Source organism: Rhinopithecus roxellana, chromosome 4 (assembly GCF_007565055.1).
Source record: "Rhinopithecus roxellana isolate Shanxi Qingling chromosome 4, ASM756505v1, whole genome shotgun sequence".
Lineage (NCBI taxonomy): Eukaryota > Metazoa > Chordata > Mammalia > Primates > Cercopithecidae > Rhinopithecus > Rhinopithecus roxellana.
This window is the reverse complement of record NC_044552.1, coordinates 42,548,639-42,565,696: the sequence shown is the minus strand read 5'-3', so window position 1 is coordinate 42,565,696 and position 17,058 is coordinate 42,548,639. Positions and strand designations below refer to the sequence as shown.

The 17,058-nt window shown below is 34.7% G+C and overlaps 1 protein-coding gene across 2 annotated transcripts in view; it reads right to left on the bottom strand.

Moving 5' to 3' along the window:
* EYS (eyes shut homolog) overlaps window positions 1–17,058 on the bottom strand; it is a 1,930,870-nt gene that overhangs the window by 982,477 nt on the left and 931,335 nt on the right. For both annotated transcript variants that reach the window (XM_030928557.1, XM_030928558.1), the window contains exon 20: window positions 5,853–5,977. In XM_030928557.1, the coding sequence (XP_030784417.1) occupies window positions 5,853–5,977 (125 nt within the window). The remainder of the gene's footprint in view (window positions 1–5,852; window positions 5,978–17,058) is intronic.

The following is a 17,058-nucleotide window of genomic DNA, read 5'->3' as shown; positions in this document are numbered from 1 at the left end:
TTACCAGGGAGCTGCCATTTCAATGCACCTATGCATTGAAATAGTGACTCTACAGTGGGATCTGCTGCAAAGAACCACATAGCTCCATGACATTTTTTGCCAGAAGGATATGGTAAGACACCCAGAAATGGTCTCCATCAGAGCCTCCAGATTTAAGGTATGTTTCTTATTGGCGGAACTCAATTATATTTGCAACTCCAGTTTTGAGGGAGTCTGGAAATTGTAGTTTTTAATACTCTTGCCTCCGCAGTACAGGAAACCACACTACACGGGAATGGATGGTGAGTGTCAAAGGTACCCATTAGTATGAAGAAACAGGTAAAATGAATAGGTGCTTATACTGGTGTGGGACAGGGTAGTGTAAGAAATGAGACCAGAATAAGAAAATATAGATCAGGCAAATAAATATTTATTGAATAAGATATTTTTTAATGATCAGAAACAATATATATTTTCTTTTGAGTCTTATGTAGGTTTTATGTTCATTCTTAATGAGGTAAACAAACATTCAGAAAATAGTTTAGTAACTGAAAACAAAAACTAAAAATTGTCATTAGTAATCTAGGAAAAGCATTCAAATTATTATGGTGTCAAATTCGTAGTATTAACCTAATGTCTGACACATAATATAAGTAAGTGTGTAAGGAATAAATGATTGAAAATAATTGTGGTGCAAAATAAAGACAACTTTAGATGACATATTGTAATAAAATTAGAGTAAATTTTTAATTTTTGTTTTTTTTGTAGAGACAGTCTTGCTCTGTCACCCAGGCTGGAGTATAGTGGCATGATCACAGCTCACTGCAACCTTAAACTCCTGGGTTCAAAGGAGCCAATCCACCCAGCCTAAAGCTAGAATGATCTTAAATTGAAGACTAAACCAAATCTTTAAATACATTGATATATTCAGCTAGAAATATTGACCAGTTTGAAAATTACTAGTCTATAACATAACAGTTATAATAGTTTGAGTTTATGAATGAAAATAAATGTCATTACTTCTAAGATTTATATATCTTATTTTCATTTCATTTTCCCTCTCAGACCATAGTGATTTGTATCTGATCTTATGAATATAAAATAAAAATAAACCTAAACCTAAAATAATTTTGTCTTACTAGTTAATATATTATTTAGAAATTGGATACATAAAATTATTTTCTCTTCTTAGTCTAACTCTAGAATATGTAAAAAAAATTTACATGTACATCTTCATGAAAATACAATAGTATACACTCTTTTATCTCATAATAAGGATTTCTTTACTTTTCACGGATCTTGATTAAAAAGAAAGATTATTCTGTATCTCTTCTGTTCTAAATGCAGCTGCCTCATCACTGACAATAATTGTGGCGACTGGAAGCAGATATTACCTATGTTTGTTTCTCTGTTTTCTTGCCCCAAGGAGAGTGCGGCATTTCTGCTACAAAATGAACAATACCACTTGAAGAGCAAAATATGCATTTGAAATTTGCATCACCAGCAATATAAACCCCATTGCACCCCTGCTGGGTATAAAAAGTATCTGGCCACAGTGACTGTCCCAGGGATAGAGAACAACTCTGAGTGAATTTGCGATACACAAATCGTTCCCTATCGCTTTCAATTTGCTCCTCATGGGATAGCTCTGATATCACTTACTGGGTGTTATACATGGTACTATTTTGGCTAAAAACACACTAAGTGTGTTTCTGTTTCTATAAAAAACATCTGAATAGCTGTATTGATACTTCATTGGAAATGAGATCAAACACCCATTTAATTCCCTGTATAGGTACAGGATGAACTCTGTGATTAGGACTGTCCTAAATGATGTGCAGGTTGTTTCTTGCACAAAGAACTCATGCAGAGAGGATGAGTGAGGTCTGAAATCTAACCTGTACTCCACTTGTCAAGTATTATACCCTGCTGGCTTGGAGGAAGGGGCATATTTATATAATTTTTCTGCCTAGAGATGGTGGAGGGCTTTACGCTTACCATGGCCCTGTCAGTGACTGGACAATATTAGCCATCACAAATGAACTGTACTTTTTCAGTATGTGCTAAACACTCCCCAAGGACAGATTATGATACAAACTCTCTACTAGGATTTGCTGGTACAAAAATAAACGACATTTACAATGTCTTCTAATCCACTTATATCCAGTTTAAATTTCAGTGTGTTTTGCAGAATGTCTGGTGGGGAAAACACTATTTAGTTTTTCAAACTGTGTTCTGTTCAGAATACTGCAGGATTCATGCAGCTCTGTTTGTACTAAAATGAAGAGGGAAGAGAGAAAAGAGATAAAACCTTTCACCATAGAGGAGGAGTTATCCAGGGTTACAACCATGGAGTTGTTTTTAGATGAAGACAAGAGTATTTTGATAATTAGCAACATAATATGAACATAAGAAAGATTTCCACAACTGAAGAAAATGGCAATGATTTATAGTATTTAATCAATTCAAAGACAGAGGAATACTTAGTGTAGTTTTCTACCTGGAGCTGTGTAAGATAAGGATAATGGCATGACTGAGATCAAAGCCTAGGAAAGAATTAATCAGAATTATTTAAGGCTTTTTAAAAATGAATGACATAGAAAAGTGGACATGTGCAAATGAAACAAATGAGTCTTTGTGTTTTTCTATGGCATTTAGGAGAAAGCAAATTGCTGTGAACTACTCAGAAGAGTGAAAAGTTTCATATTTTTCAAATGGAATATTTTAGAGAGAAAAATCAAACAGATTTGGGTAGGAGACTTCCTGAGAATTCACACAGTGTTTAGAATTGTTAACATCTAGACTAAGCTGAACCACACTGATGGATTTTATTCGGGAAGGCCTTTGTTTTCTAATGATCGGTCAATTCAATTTTTTTACTGTAGTAAGCACATTTAACATGAGCTCTCACCATTTGACATGTTTATCTGTACAATACATTACTATAAACTATAGACATGATATTGTACAGATCTCTAGAATGTATTCATCTTGAATAACTGAAACTTTATGGGGAGTTTCTCTTCATCAAGATAACATTTTGGGGGAATATGAGAGATGATGAATGCACAAGTGTCAGTGCAGACTTCTTAGGTGTGAATCTTAGCTTTGCTCCTAACATATTATGGGACATTACCCAGTGGTTCTGGGACTCTGTTTCCTTATTAGAAAAATTAGATAGGTAAAATGAGATGCCCTTTTCTCAATGTTATGAAAACTTAACTAGTTAATACATCTAAAATAACATGGTGTCTATGCAGTAATATTGATATTATTATTATTTCCTAAGCACATACATGCCAAAGAACTCACACATTTGATCTTTGAAATATAAAATTCATATACAGGAGAAAGAAGTGCTCAAAAAAGGTAGAATTTTCAATAAAAATTATAGAGAAAAAATTAGTATTCTCTCAAAATCAGTTCCTTTTGGGGGTAAAGAGTTAATTACAAAGAGACAGCACGAGAAAATTTTAGAGGATAGTTGTTAACTGCCTTACTGTGAGGGTGGTTACACAACTTTATGCATTTGCCAAAGCTATAAGATTGTACACAAGATAGTTAGGTTTACTGTGGTAATGAAAACACCCTGAAACCATGGCAAACTATGCCCATTAAGAAAATGAGAAAGGGATGAAGAGTAATCTGCAGGAACAAGAGTATTCCTTAAATAACTTTAAAGGGAGGATGGATTGGCATGATTAAGAGCTATGGCTGGAGCAGAGACAGGAGTGTTGGGGATGTGTCAATAGCATTTTCAAAAAATTTGTTTTTTTCATGTGTCGCTTAGTTTTCGTTCCCATAACTAAGTTGGGAAGAGTGTAATTCTTAAGTCAAAGGTATCAGCAGATTTTGAATAATGCCTAACAGCACAGGTGGATATCATTTTGAGATCTTCTGCTTCCCAATAGGGATCTGAAAAGCAGCCTGAATGATTCAACAGCTTAAAAATGTCCTCATGCTTCCAAATGAATCCAGAGTAGTGGAATCAACCTACAGCATCAAAACTAATCTAGCACCTGTAAGACATTCATTAACATGAAACAGAAAATGAATCTAGTGGTTATAAGATACCTATTGTTATGATAAACAAAATTTATATGGGTATCTTATTTCTTAACTGTTTTTGTAGAATTTTTTATTGTTTATGCTAGCTACCATAGAGTATTAAGTGTTTGTGGGCACAATAAAGATATTTTTTTGCTTGAAAGAGGCAAAATGTTTGAAATGGTATTCATTTCTTATATAAGAAAACTGTAATTTCATTCTACTTATTTAACCTACAAGAGTTCCAGTTTTATGCACAGGTGGTTATTTTAAAAGGGAAGTGCAAAGTTCTCCAGATGTTCTATGTGACCAAATAAAACCTAGTACTAGTAATGAATGTTCAGAAAACAGAGTAGGTCTATGAGTGATGCTGAACTTCTAAATAGTACGTGGATGACACTCAGGTGATGGGTATTCACTAGTTTGTATGACTTCACATAAATCATGTTAGTTCTAATACTCACACGGCTATTATTTCCTTAGTGGACCCACTAACCAGAAGCCCAGAACCTCAGGGTTTCCATAGGCTTTCTGAAGACTTTTGTGAGGTAGGTAAATAGTGATTTTTTTTTTTTTCTAAGAGATGAAGCCCTGCTATGTTTCCCAAGCTGGAGTTTAGTGGTTATCCAGATACAATCAAAGCACATCTCAGCCTCCATCTCCTGGGCTCAAGCAATCCTCTTACCTCGCCTCCCAAATAGTTGGAACTATAGGCATGCTGCTACCATGCCTGGCTCAATAACTTTTTTTAAGTGACTAGAAATATCCCCTACATATATTTCTGAGAAATTACTGCTGCTCAAGGAAATTTAGGCGTTCAACATCCCTTTTGGGTTGTTGTAACTGAATGTTGAAAATAAGATGAGTGGCAGAAGATATAGGAAAAGAGCAACAAATCTGCAGTTAGAGAACTAAAGATAAAAGAAGGAAAAAATGCATGAACACCAATCACTTACATCAATATAGACCTAAAGGAATATGACCAAAGGTAGAGATGGTCAAAAAGGCCAATTTTTAGTGAGCAGTTTTCTTAGTTCATTTGAGACTGCTCTAACAAAAATACCATAAACTGGGTAGCTTACAGAAAACAGAAATTTATTTCTCATAGTTCTGGAAGCTGTAGGGTACAAGAAAAAGTTGATGGCAGATCCTGTGTCTGTGGAGAGCCTGCTTCTCAGTACTTAGATGTTGCCTTCTGGCTGTGTCCTCACATTGTGGAAGGGGCCAGCTAGCTCTCTAGGGTCTACTTTATAAAAGTACTAATCCCATTCACAAGGGCTTTACTCTCATGACCTAATAACCTTCCAAAGTCCCACCTCTTAATACTATCATATTGTTGATTAGGGTTCAACACATGAATTTCAGGGAGACACAAATGTTTAGACAACAGCAGCAATTATTCCTTGAAGAAAACAAGTTTATTCAGCTTGTGCATCTCTGTGCTGACAATTGTTGGAAGAAATAATAATGTCAGTATTAATAAGAGCTAACATTTATGAAGTACTTGCTGTGTGCCAGGCATAACTGATACAAAGATCAGAAGTATGAGGCTTACGTATGTTTAGAAAATCCATCAATAAGGTATGTACTCTAAACATTAAGGTTTCCTCATGACAGCCTAAGTGCTTGTTTTCTAGTATTATACAACGTTCATTTCATGGTTTTAAAGAACGATCATTGCTTAGAACTTGAACAATAGTCAACAACAGTATTGGTGGAGTGGATTGTCAAAATCGTATTATACATACATGTACATATACATTTACATAAACATACATATTATTATAATATATATGCAATATGCTTATTATTTTTAAAATAATTACCTGGTTGGCATTTGCAAACATATCCATTGATGTGATCTTCACAGTTTGCACCATGTAGACATGGTGATGAAGAGCATTCATTTACATTAATTTCACAAAATTGACCAGAAAACCCAGGAAGACATCTAAGGAAAAAAAAAAATGAAAAAAATATTTGCATATATTATACACATGAACAATATCACTTTTCATCTTGGGATTCCATCATTCAAACATGTTTTCAGAGCTCCAACAACATATAGCTGGGAGCCTGCCGTGGGGTGACAATGCGTTGAATTGTGGCCCCCAAACAGTATGTATAATACTTAACACCAAATATCTGTGAATGTGACTTTATTTGGAAATGGGGTCTTTGCAGATTTAGTATCTTGAGATGCAGTCATTCTGGATTAACTCGGTGGGCTCTAAATCCAGTGACAAGTGTTCTTACCAGCCCAGAAGACCACAGGGGAGAAGGCCATGTGGACATGCACATAAAGACTGATGTTATGCAGCCCTAAGTCAAGGAACACCCAGAGCCTCTAGAAGCTGGAAGAAGAAAGATCAAATTTTCTCCTAGAGTTTTCAGAGGAAGCATGGCCTTGCTGACACTTTAATTGGATTTCTGATCTCCAAAACTATGAACAAATACATTTCTGTTCTCTTAAACTAATGAGTTTGTGGTAATTTGTTATGTCATTCCTAGGAAACTAATACAGAGATTATATTATTGCATGTATCTGCTTACATCCAAGTGAACTATTTGAAAATAAATAAAACAGAGGTCTCTAGGAGACTCTTAAAATGGAGCAATTGGGCGCATGCCATGAAAGGTATGCTCCATAATTGGAAGAAGAGATATGGAAAGAGTCAATAGGTCAGAGATGATTGTACCTCCTCTTATTATATTTTAGGGATGCTTTAATATAAACCATTTAGATGTCAGCTGTTAAACCATGCTTCAAGAACTGATGGAGGATCCACAATATTGATTAAAGTGAAATGCTATGTTGCCCAGTCACATTATAAATTTACATTCTTGGCAGAGTTATATAAAAAGTCCATTTGTCTACGTTCTTACCTATGAACAATATTAACATTTATTTTAATTTTCATTACAAAGGAAAAAACTACTTACCTAATAAATATTTTTTTAAAGAGGATAGTTTAAAAAAATTAATGGAATTTGTATTTTGCGATGATTTTAGGGATAACAGAAAAGTTGCAAGGGTAGCACAGAATGTTCTCATAGACTCTGTATTCAATTTCCTTTATCGTTAACATTTTACATTTACATGGTATGTTTGTCACTAGTAATACAATATTACATTATTATTAACCAAATTCTATGTATTATTGCAGTTTCCTTAGCTTTTATCTAATGTCTTTCGTTTTTGTTCAAGCATGCTGTTCAGAATACCACATTCCATTTAGTTGCCCTGTCTCCTCAGGCTCCTTTAGGCTGTAATATTTTCACATACTTCCTTGTTTTTGATGACCTTGACTGTTTTGAAGAGCATTCGTCAAGTATTTTGTAAACTATACCTCAATTTAGGTTTAATATTATTCCCATGGTTACACTGGTATCACAGGTTTCTGGGAGAAAGACATCATAGAAAAGGCTCTCATCACATTATATCAACATTACTCTTTAGAGGGAAGTTGCTTTGCACATCCACGCTTAACAGATGAGGAGTCATGCACACTTTTTAAAAGGAGAAGTGCCTATATAAATAATTTGAAATAATTTCTTCATATATATTTTTAAAATCTTTTCCAGAATTTTGAGTGACATGGCTTTGAATCTATAAATCAAGTTGTAAGAAATAATATCTTAACAATATTGATATTTTCAATTTATATAAAGAAATATTTCTCCAGTTACACATATCTTCTTTGGTTTCTCTTAGATATTTTATAGTTTTCTATATAGAGATATTATAAATATTTTATTAGATTTATACCTAAATGCTTCATTTTTGTTTACTGTTCTAAGTGGTATATTTGTTTTGTTTTGTATTTCTTTTTTCCAATATTCCAGTGTTCATTACTGGAAAGCAATTGACTTCAGTATGATGGTCTTATATCCTGCAAACCTTGTTACACTAGCTTATTAGGTCCAAGATCTTTTTTTCAAAAATAGTAGATAGTAGAGTTTTCTATAGAGAAAATTATCTTCTACAAAGGTAATGATTGCATCTGTAGATGAAGACCGTTCTGTTTCTTCCTGTTCAATCTTCATACCTTTTATTTCTTTTCCTCATCTTATTGCAGTCAGTAGGACTTCTAGTAGGATATTAAATAGCAGTGTTGTGAGAGGAAATGCTTTCTTGTATCAAATCTGAAGGAGAAAGCGTTTAGTTTTCATCATTAAGAATGATATTAGCTGAGTTTTTTTAAGTGCAGCTTTTATTAGGTTAAGGAGGTTACCTTTTATTCTTAGGTTTTTTTTGTTTGTTTGTTTGTTTTGTTTTGTTTTTCTGAGATAGAGTCTCTCTCTCTCTGTTGCCAGGCTGGAGTGCAGTGGCGCGATCTCGGCTCACTGCAAACTCTGCCAAACAAATTCAAGCAATTCCCCTGCGTCAGCTTCCGGAGTAGTTGGGAGTACAGACTTGTGCCATCACGCCCAGCTATTTTTTTTTTTTTTGTATTTTTAGTAGAGACTGGATTTCACCATGTTGGCCAGGATTGTCTCGATCTCCTGACCTCATGATCCGCCCGCCTCAGCCCCGCAAAGTGCTGGGATGACAGGCATGAGCCACCGTGCCTGGCCTATTCTTAGTTTTTCTGACAGTTTTTATGAGTGGAAATGAAGTTTTGTCAAGCGATTTTTTGTGCATCCATTAAGATCATTATATGGTTTTACTTACTCATCTGTTGATATGTAATCATATTGATTAAATGATATATGATATGATAATGATTGATACAGGCATGTGTATTTTTCTTGATCAAGTGTTAATATAGTGAATTATACTGAATGTTTTATGAATGCTAAGGTTTGCTTTCCTGGAATGAACTCCACTTGCTAATTTCAGGGTGTGTTAATGCAGTCATCTTCTTGTTTTTGCAAAGAGCCTATGATTTCAATTTTAAACCCTTAACATTAAACTTTTACTCTTGGTTCCTTCAAGGTTATATGATGTTTACATTCTTAGCTTGAATGGAGCAAAGATTTTGAAAATACTTATAAAATAGAAGTGCATAACACTTTATAACCCTATGTTTCACAAAAATATTTATACAAGGATCTGTAAAAATGTATAATGTGGGGAAATTGTGCTACTTATACTGATATTATAAGCAGTTTTATTTTATTTTATTATTATTATTATTTTTTTGAGACGGAGTCTGGCTCTGTCGCCCGGGCTGGAGTTCAGTGGCCGGATCTCAGCTCACTGCAAGCTCCGCCTCCCGGGTTTACGCCATTCTCCTGCCTCAGCCTCCGGAGTAGCTGGGACTACAGGCGCCCGCCACCTCGCCCGGCTAGATTTTTGTATTTTTTTAGTAGAGACGGGGGTTTCACCGTGTTAGCCAGGATGGTCTCGAACTCCTGACCTCGTGATCCGCCCGTCTCGGCCTCCCAAAGTGCTGGGATTACAGGCTTGAGCCACCGCGCCCGGCCGCAGTTTTATCCCATATATATTTATTCACTTTATAAGCATTTTAATAGAATGTCCGACAGATTGAAATTACATACCCAACTTGTTTATACAAAAGGATTTGTTAAAAACTGTTAAACACTACTACATAATGATACCGTCACACTGGACTTTTAACATAAGAATTGCTCTGCAATACTAGGAGGAGGGGCATAAAAAGCAAGTTGATTTTTCAGCATAGCAACTAAAAAATACAACAATGAAAACAATTGTTAAAAATGAGAACTCAGAACTTAACATTAGAGGGACACAACGTCATGCTTCCATTTAGCTTATTGATACAAAAGATTTAGTTTAACTGCTATTAACAGGTGACAGGAGCCACTCTCAAATGATTCTTCAAATTGGAAAGTGCTGTCTTACAACCTGTTGTTGCAGATAAGAAGTAAATGAAATTATTTTGTATGGTTTGCAGCTGTTTGAATAACCACCTGGCCTGAATACTTTCCCATAACCATTCTGGTAGTCACTACTTACTACCCAAGCCCTTCCTGAAAATCCTCCTTTAGGCCCTCACTATTGTTGATACGTTCCTTTGATACAGCTGCTTTTATTTCACATGTATTAAGGCCAACATAATAGTATTTATTTTCCATTATTTTCTTCATTTGTTTCTGTTCCTTAAAGATAATGCATAGCCCATGTCCCTGTTGGTCTTGTCCATGGGAATTTTATAGATTTTACCACTCCAAAAACAGCATTTGGTTCATTTATTACAATAAATTATGAGGCATATAACAAAGTAATTCTCCAGAATTATTTTATTTATTAGATAAATGTGTCTGGTATCATACAACTGAAGAAAGAATAAGAAGCGTTCAAAAACTGAATTTTCATCCTCCACAATCTATTCTATTCAGAAATCTTTTTATATTTTTTGAGATGGATAATATTTTAATTTAAATGGGACTTAATTCAAGTTACATACACTCACTAAAATTCTTATTTGCCTTTGAAATATTTACATTTAAAAAGAATTAAATTTATATTGTTTATATTACATTTATAATTTTTTTTTTTTTTTTTTGAGATGGAGTCTCGCTCTGTCGACCAAACTGGAGTGCAGTGGCCGGATCTCAGCTCACTGCAAGCTCCGCCTTTTGGGTTCACGCCATTCTCCTGCCTCAGCCTCCCGAGTAGCTGGGACTACAGGCGCCCGCCACCTCACCCGGCTAGTTTTTTTTATTTTTTAGTAGAGATGGGGTTTCACCGGGTTAGCCAGGATGATCTCGATCTTCTGACCTTGTGATCTGCCCGTCTCAGCCTCCCAAAGTGCTGGGATTACAGGCTTGAGCCACTGCGCCCGGCCTACATTTATAATTTCTATTAGCCCATTTGCTGGGCTTTGATAATAGAATTGACAGTTTAATAATTGTCAAGGAGGGAACAATGTTATAACATGACTTTTTATATTTGCAAAGCATCAACTTTAAAACATTAACTCTAAATGCTCAGAAGTGTTTCTAAACACTCAGAATGTAAATGAGTGTTTATTTATAAACTTCCACTGAAGCCAATAATTCTCGAGTTAGAATAGTTGAAAAGTATCAGATATATAAATAAATGACTTCACGCAATTTCAGAATTACAACGGTTCTTTTCTATGACTTATCTTCTTTTTTAATATTTAGTGACCACAACTACACATAACTTATTTTCTTTAAAATAAGCAAAAATTATAAGTATATATCTCTCTGAATAGTACTCCATCAGTAACTGATCATACTTAATCATGAACAGGAAGCCCCCAGTTAGAAATCTACACACATCAGATATTACTTCTACTTAATTTTGTTTATTTACCTGTGCTGTAGCCAAACATTTTGACGGTTTGGAATTTTTGCCTTGTTTTTACATAAGAAGCTATAGTTCTGAGGAATAACCATGAACTAAACCAAACCAAACCACTTTACACTTCACTTACCAGTGTGTCCTGACCTCTTCTCTGTCCTGAATGATATACCAGAATATCTAACTGGATCAGAAATCGTCATCTATGTCATCTAGGTCACTGGAATTCACATATTTCTATTTATATTCATCCTTCAGATGAATGACCATGGACTTACAAATTTGACTTATTTTCTTTTTTAAAACGTTATTTTTATAGATGATACCATAAACTACTATGCTTCTGGGAAACACAATAGGAGCATCAGGTTGATAAGTAGGGGATATCTAGTGAATAGGCAAAGCCAGTGATCTGACCAGAATGGTCTTGATTATCAGTTCAATATTATGCTGCTTCTCATTTCGGTATTTTTATTGCTACTCAATTGATCACATTATATGCTTTAAGTTTTTAAAAATACAGGTATTTTAAACTCATTTCATTTCTTTGTTGCAGAGATTGTGATAGATTGGAATCTAATTATTATATGTATTTTCAAATGTGTAATTTAATTTTATTATAGTCTTAAGTAAACTACATAAAGCATAATCCAAATTGAATTATAAAATAAGTAATTTTAGTGTTGTTTAAATTATGTATCTTGAAGGTCATTTTAATTTAACATTTTTACTTTTATCCTGAATAATTCTATTATTACTATCAATTATGCATACCGATTAAGAGGAGCTAGTCTTAGAAAGCAATTATTGTAACATAAACCAAAGTTCCCTGAAACCACTTTAAAAACTAGAATATTGTCTAAATAACTGTTGAAATTGTATGTAGACATATACAAAGATTTAGGTAAAAAGGACATTAACTACAACTGTCAGTAGTTATGAATGAATAAAACTCAAAATAAGTTCCTTTTTAAAGATGATATTATTTCATATCAGTTTTTAGTAAAATATTGCTTTATATATTGATATTGACAGTATTTAAACTTCATTAATTTGGAATGCTCCATATGCAGAAATTAAGACAGAGCTGGTTGCAGGTTGTTTATTTAGAAGGTGATCCATGTAAGCAGAAATGAAGGAGTGGAAAGAACAAACAAGGAAAAGGAAAAGTCACATAAGAACGCATTATTTAACAGTTTGACACATTGAGTACCTGGGGCTTAGTCTGACTGGAGTAGTTTTCACATTCTTTCATACTTTTCTCAGTAAAGAAAAATGAAGTCTACCCCCCTCCCCACCCCCGTCATTGGAAAGGCAGCTTCCTCCTACTCTGTTTAGATCTCTTGGGCAGGCAAGCTACATGCTCTATCATAAGGACACTCATGTATCACCAGAAAGAGGCCCACGTGGAAAAGAACTGGAGTCTTGACCAATAGCCACTTGGTCCAATAAACTTGACCAATGAGTAAATATAGAAGGGGATCTTTCAACCCCATGCAGGTCTTTATGTGATTGTAATCCAGCTGGCGTCTTGTGTGCAACCTCCTGAAATACACTAAGCCAGCACCACCCAAATAAGCTGCTCCTAAATTCTTGACTCACAGAAATGGTGAGATAACAAATGCTTGTGCTTTTTTGTTTGTTTGTTTTTTTGAGACAGAGTCTCACTTTGATGTCCAGGTAGCAGAGCAGTGATGTGATCTCGACTCACTGCAACTTCTGCCTCCCAAGTTCAAGCAGTTCTCCTGCCTCAGCCTCCTGAGTAGCTGGGATTACAGGTGCATGCCACCATGCCTTGCTAATTTTTGTATTTTCAGTAAAGACAGGGTTTCCCCATGTTGGCCAGGATGATCTCGATCCTTCACCTCGTGATCCGCCTGCCTCGGCCTCCCAAAGTGTTGGGATTAGGGATTACAGCCGTGAGTCACCAGACCTGGCCTAAATGCTTGTTGTTTAAGCAACAGAATTTTCAGGGTAAATTGTTATATGCAATGCATAATTATGTACAAAATGAGGACTAACCGAAAAATCTGTAAAGAAGACAAATCAGAAACTTCCTCAGAATGACTGATGAATGAAGCAAGTATTCACTGATTCTTGCTCCCTACTAGCCAAAGGTAGCTTGCAGGCTAATGGGGCAAACTTCCGGGCTGATCTGTGAATGGCTATCTTGTGTGTATACTCAGTAACACACACCAGCTTCCAAAAAAAAAAAAAAAAAGAGCCCTAAGGCACAAAAGTACAAGATATTGAAGAGTGTAGCATAGTCAGTATACTTAGGAACTGTCCAATACAGCTGGGATAAGATGAAAAGCATTAAACAACTGCTCCACATGCCATATGAGGAGCCCCAACCTATTTCATATGTTAAAAAACACCTAAGAAAAAATGGAGACAGGAATTTAATAAATTCAAACTACACTGAGAACTTTGGTTAACATAATTTTTTCTTCTTTTTTTCACTTTTAAGAATAAAACATTCAACATAAAAGAAAGTAGATTTTTATTAAGGGGATTATTTTTAAGAGATAACAAGCAAATTGCCAGAACCAACCTGGACAATGAAACGTACCTCAATCTATCACCATTTGTATATTACTCCACTGTGATCAGAAACCTCTTTTCAAGGCAAAATTCTCAATTGTTAAGAAAGTTCGCAAATTTATGTTAAATTGATCTAGTCAAGTCAGCAAATATTATAAACAAATATTATAATGTTAATGATAGTTACCTTTTATAGCTATGTACTATGCACATTTCAGGGTCATTTATATACACTTGAAAATCCTCAAAACACAATCTAAGACATATAATATTTTGAGTCTACCAGTAAACGGAGCCCTGTATCTCCTCTGAGTTTAAATTAAAAAGAATTCTGTTGACAGGAACAATTTTAGGTTTCACTGAAAACACAGTGTTCCCCATGGGAAGAGTCAGTCCAAATCCTGATCCACTCATGTACTCAGGTATAAAAGTGGTTTCTGATAAAATCTTTTTAAATTCTTATTTCATTTGGAAGTCCACATTTTCTAGTGCTGAAATTTTCCAAAAGCACGTTCAAGAAGTAATTATTTGGATTTTTCAGGACCCTTCCAGTGTCAAGAAACATACAACTTCACAAGACAACAAATTTGGTTTTGCAACAGCTCTAACATCAAAAATTAAATCTAACCACCTTTTTATAACACTTGCAAAGTGTCAAGCTTTTTGCCATATTGTTATTGTAATGATCACATATATAGAGACAGATCATATAGATAGATCATATATATACATATATGTATATGTGTGTGTATATATGATCTATCTTTATATATGATCTATCTATATATGTGTGTGTATATAGATATGATCTATCTATATATATATACACACACATATATATATGGTAGAGTTTCACTCTGTCACCCAGGCTGGAGTACAGTGGCATGATCTCAGTTCAGTGCAACCTCTTCCTCCTAGGTTCAAGAGATTCTCATGCTTCAGCCTCCCAAGCAGCTGGGACCACAGGTGTGCACCACCACACCCAGCTAATTTTTGTATTTTTTGTAGAGACGATGACTTGCTACATTGGCTAGGCTGGTCTCAAACTGCTGACCTCAAGTGATCCACCCCCTCTGCCTCCTAAAGTGCTGGGATTACAGACGTGAGCCACCACACCCAACCATCTTAAATATACTTTAAAAAATTCTTCCACCCATCTGATGGAATTCTATTAGCAAAAAGGATCCATGAGCATTCTAATCCATTAGATGAACTTGAAAACACCTTTCGTTTAATCACAAAAATGTCCTATTTCAATGGGATATTTACTTCCCAACTTTCTTCACCTATTCTCAAAAGCATAGCTTCTGTATCTATCACTGCCATGACCACCCATCTCTGGAAGAACAGTTTCTTCCAACAACCAGGTATTCACTCCTACCCTACATGCTCCAATACTACATTTTTTAGATCTTTTAATATTTGTCTATATATGTGGACTTATACATACTTGATAAAAAAATAAAATTCTTTTCACAAATAACACATTTTATACTACTTTCTTTTTGTGTTTGAACAAATAAAAAATATCCTAGTAATACTAAAGGAGGCATTGTGGTGGAGCTGTTTAATGTTTTACATTTGTACATTTTTAAATGTATTCCGTATATATATACATATACCTATAAGCCCTATGGTGTAGATGTGTGTGTACACATGTAGATAGACAGGTAGATATACACATACATATGTACCTATGCTATAGAAGCTATCATCATGGAGTAATAGGAGAAAGAATCCTAGATAATTGAAAATAAACCAAATTAACAAGGGAACCAGAATTTCACATTATATAGTGAAAACAAGAATCTTTTTAAATCTTAGAAAAATACTAAAATATAGACATTTTAAAGGATATCTTAGGTTTTACAAAGCAGATTTGAAATTGTGAGTTATGGTTCATAACATGCCCCTCAATCCTAACATATATCATATAATCTTATTGTATTTTTTTTTTTTTTTTTTTGAGATGGAGTCTCACTCTGTCACTCAGGCTGGAGTGCAGTGGCACAATCTCGGCCTACTGAAACCTCTGCCTCCCGGGTTCGAGTGATTCTCCTGTCTCAGCCTCCCAAGTAGCTGGGACTACAGGCATGTGCCACCATGCCCGGCTAAATTTGTATTTTTAGTAGAGACAGGATAGTCCTGATCTCCTGACCTCAAGATCCGCCCACCTCGGCCTCCCAATGTGCTGGGATTATGGGCATGAGCCACTGTTCCCAGCCTTATTGTATTCTTTATTTCTTTTTTGACAAATAGATTAAAATTAATTTAATGAAATTATTTTATGACTTCCTCAGTTTTTCAAAATATCTCTCTTCATCTTCAATATACAAATCATTGTCTTTTGAATGACTTCTCATGTAAACTATCTTGTTGATGTACCCTCGTTCAATTTTAGCCAGTCTAACTCTGTCTGATCTCCATTGGCAATAGTGTATGATTGAAACAATTCTCCAGCAGAAGTTTCGTCAATTTCGGAAGATCCCACATCTATGACAAGATGTTAAATTCTACTCATAAGTTAGTTTTCTTTGTGTTTTCATTGCATTTTTTGCCAGCTATCAAGTATCTGATTCCTGATTCCTCAATGGGTTAGTAGTACTTGGTTACAATGCCGGTTTCAGTTGGGATTTATATTAAAAGTGAGAAGTTTTAATTTCTTACGCAAGCTCGTAACCGTACAATTTGGAAAATTAGCACTAACTAATGAATACGCATGTAAAATATCCCTTGCACTTAACAATATAATATGTAGTTTGAAAATCACTAAACTTCTCTAGTTTTCCTCTTTTTATATATATGACTATACCAAAATGAAAGTCTGAAGGCATGGCAATACTTTTCCCCATCTTGCCAAAAATCATAGCAGAGAAATAGGTGCATGTAAAATTTATCTTCTGGATAATTTCTATTTCTAAAGTTTATTTTAAATTAAATTTTGAATGTATATTCTCGTTTAGAATGGAATCAGCAATTTCTGAATTTTTAATCATAACTTCATCACTAATATATCCAACATTGTGAGGAATTCTTCAGCATAAAGCCAATATGTATTCTGTGATGCTCCATGAATGAACACAAGTGAATTTAAAAACTCACTGGCCACTCATCAGGAAAATCAGCTTATAATTAATAAATCAGTGCATAAATAGGACTTTAAAAATTATTTTAGGATTATTTATATCCAGATAATTGATCTCTTTTAAGAAGATTTATGATTTCTACTA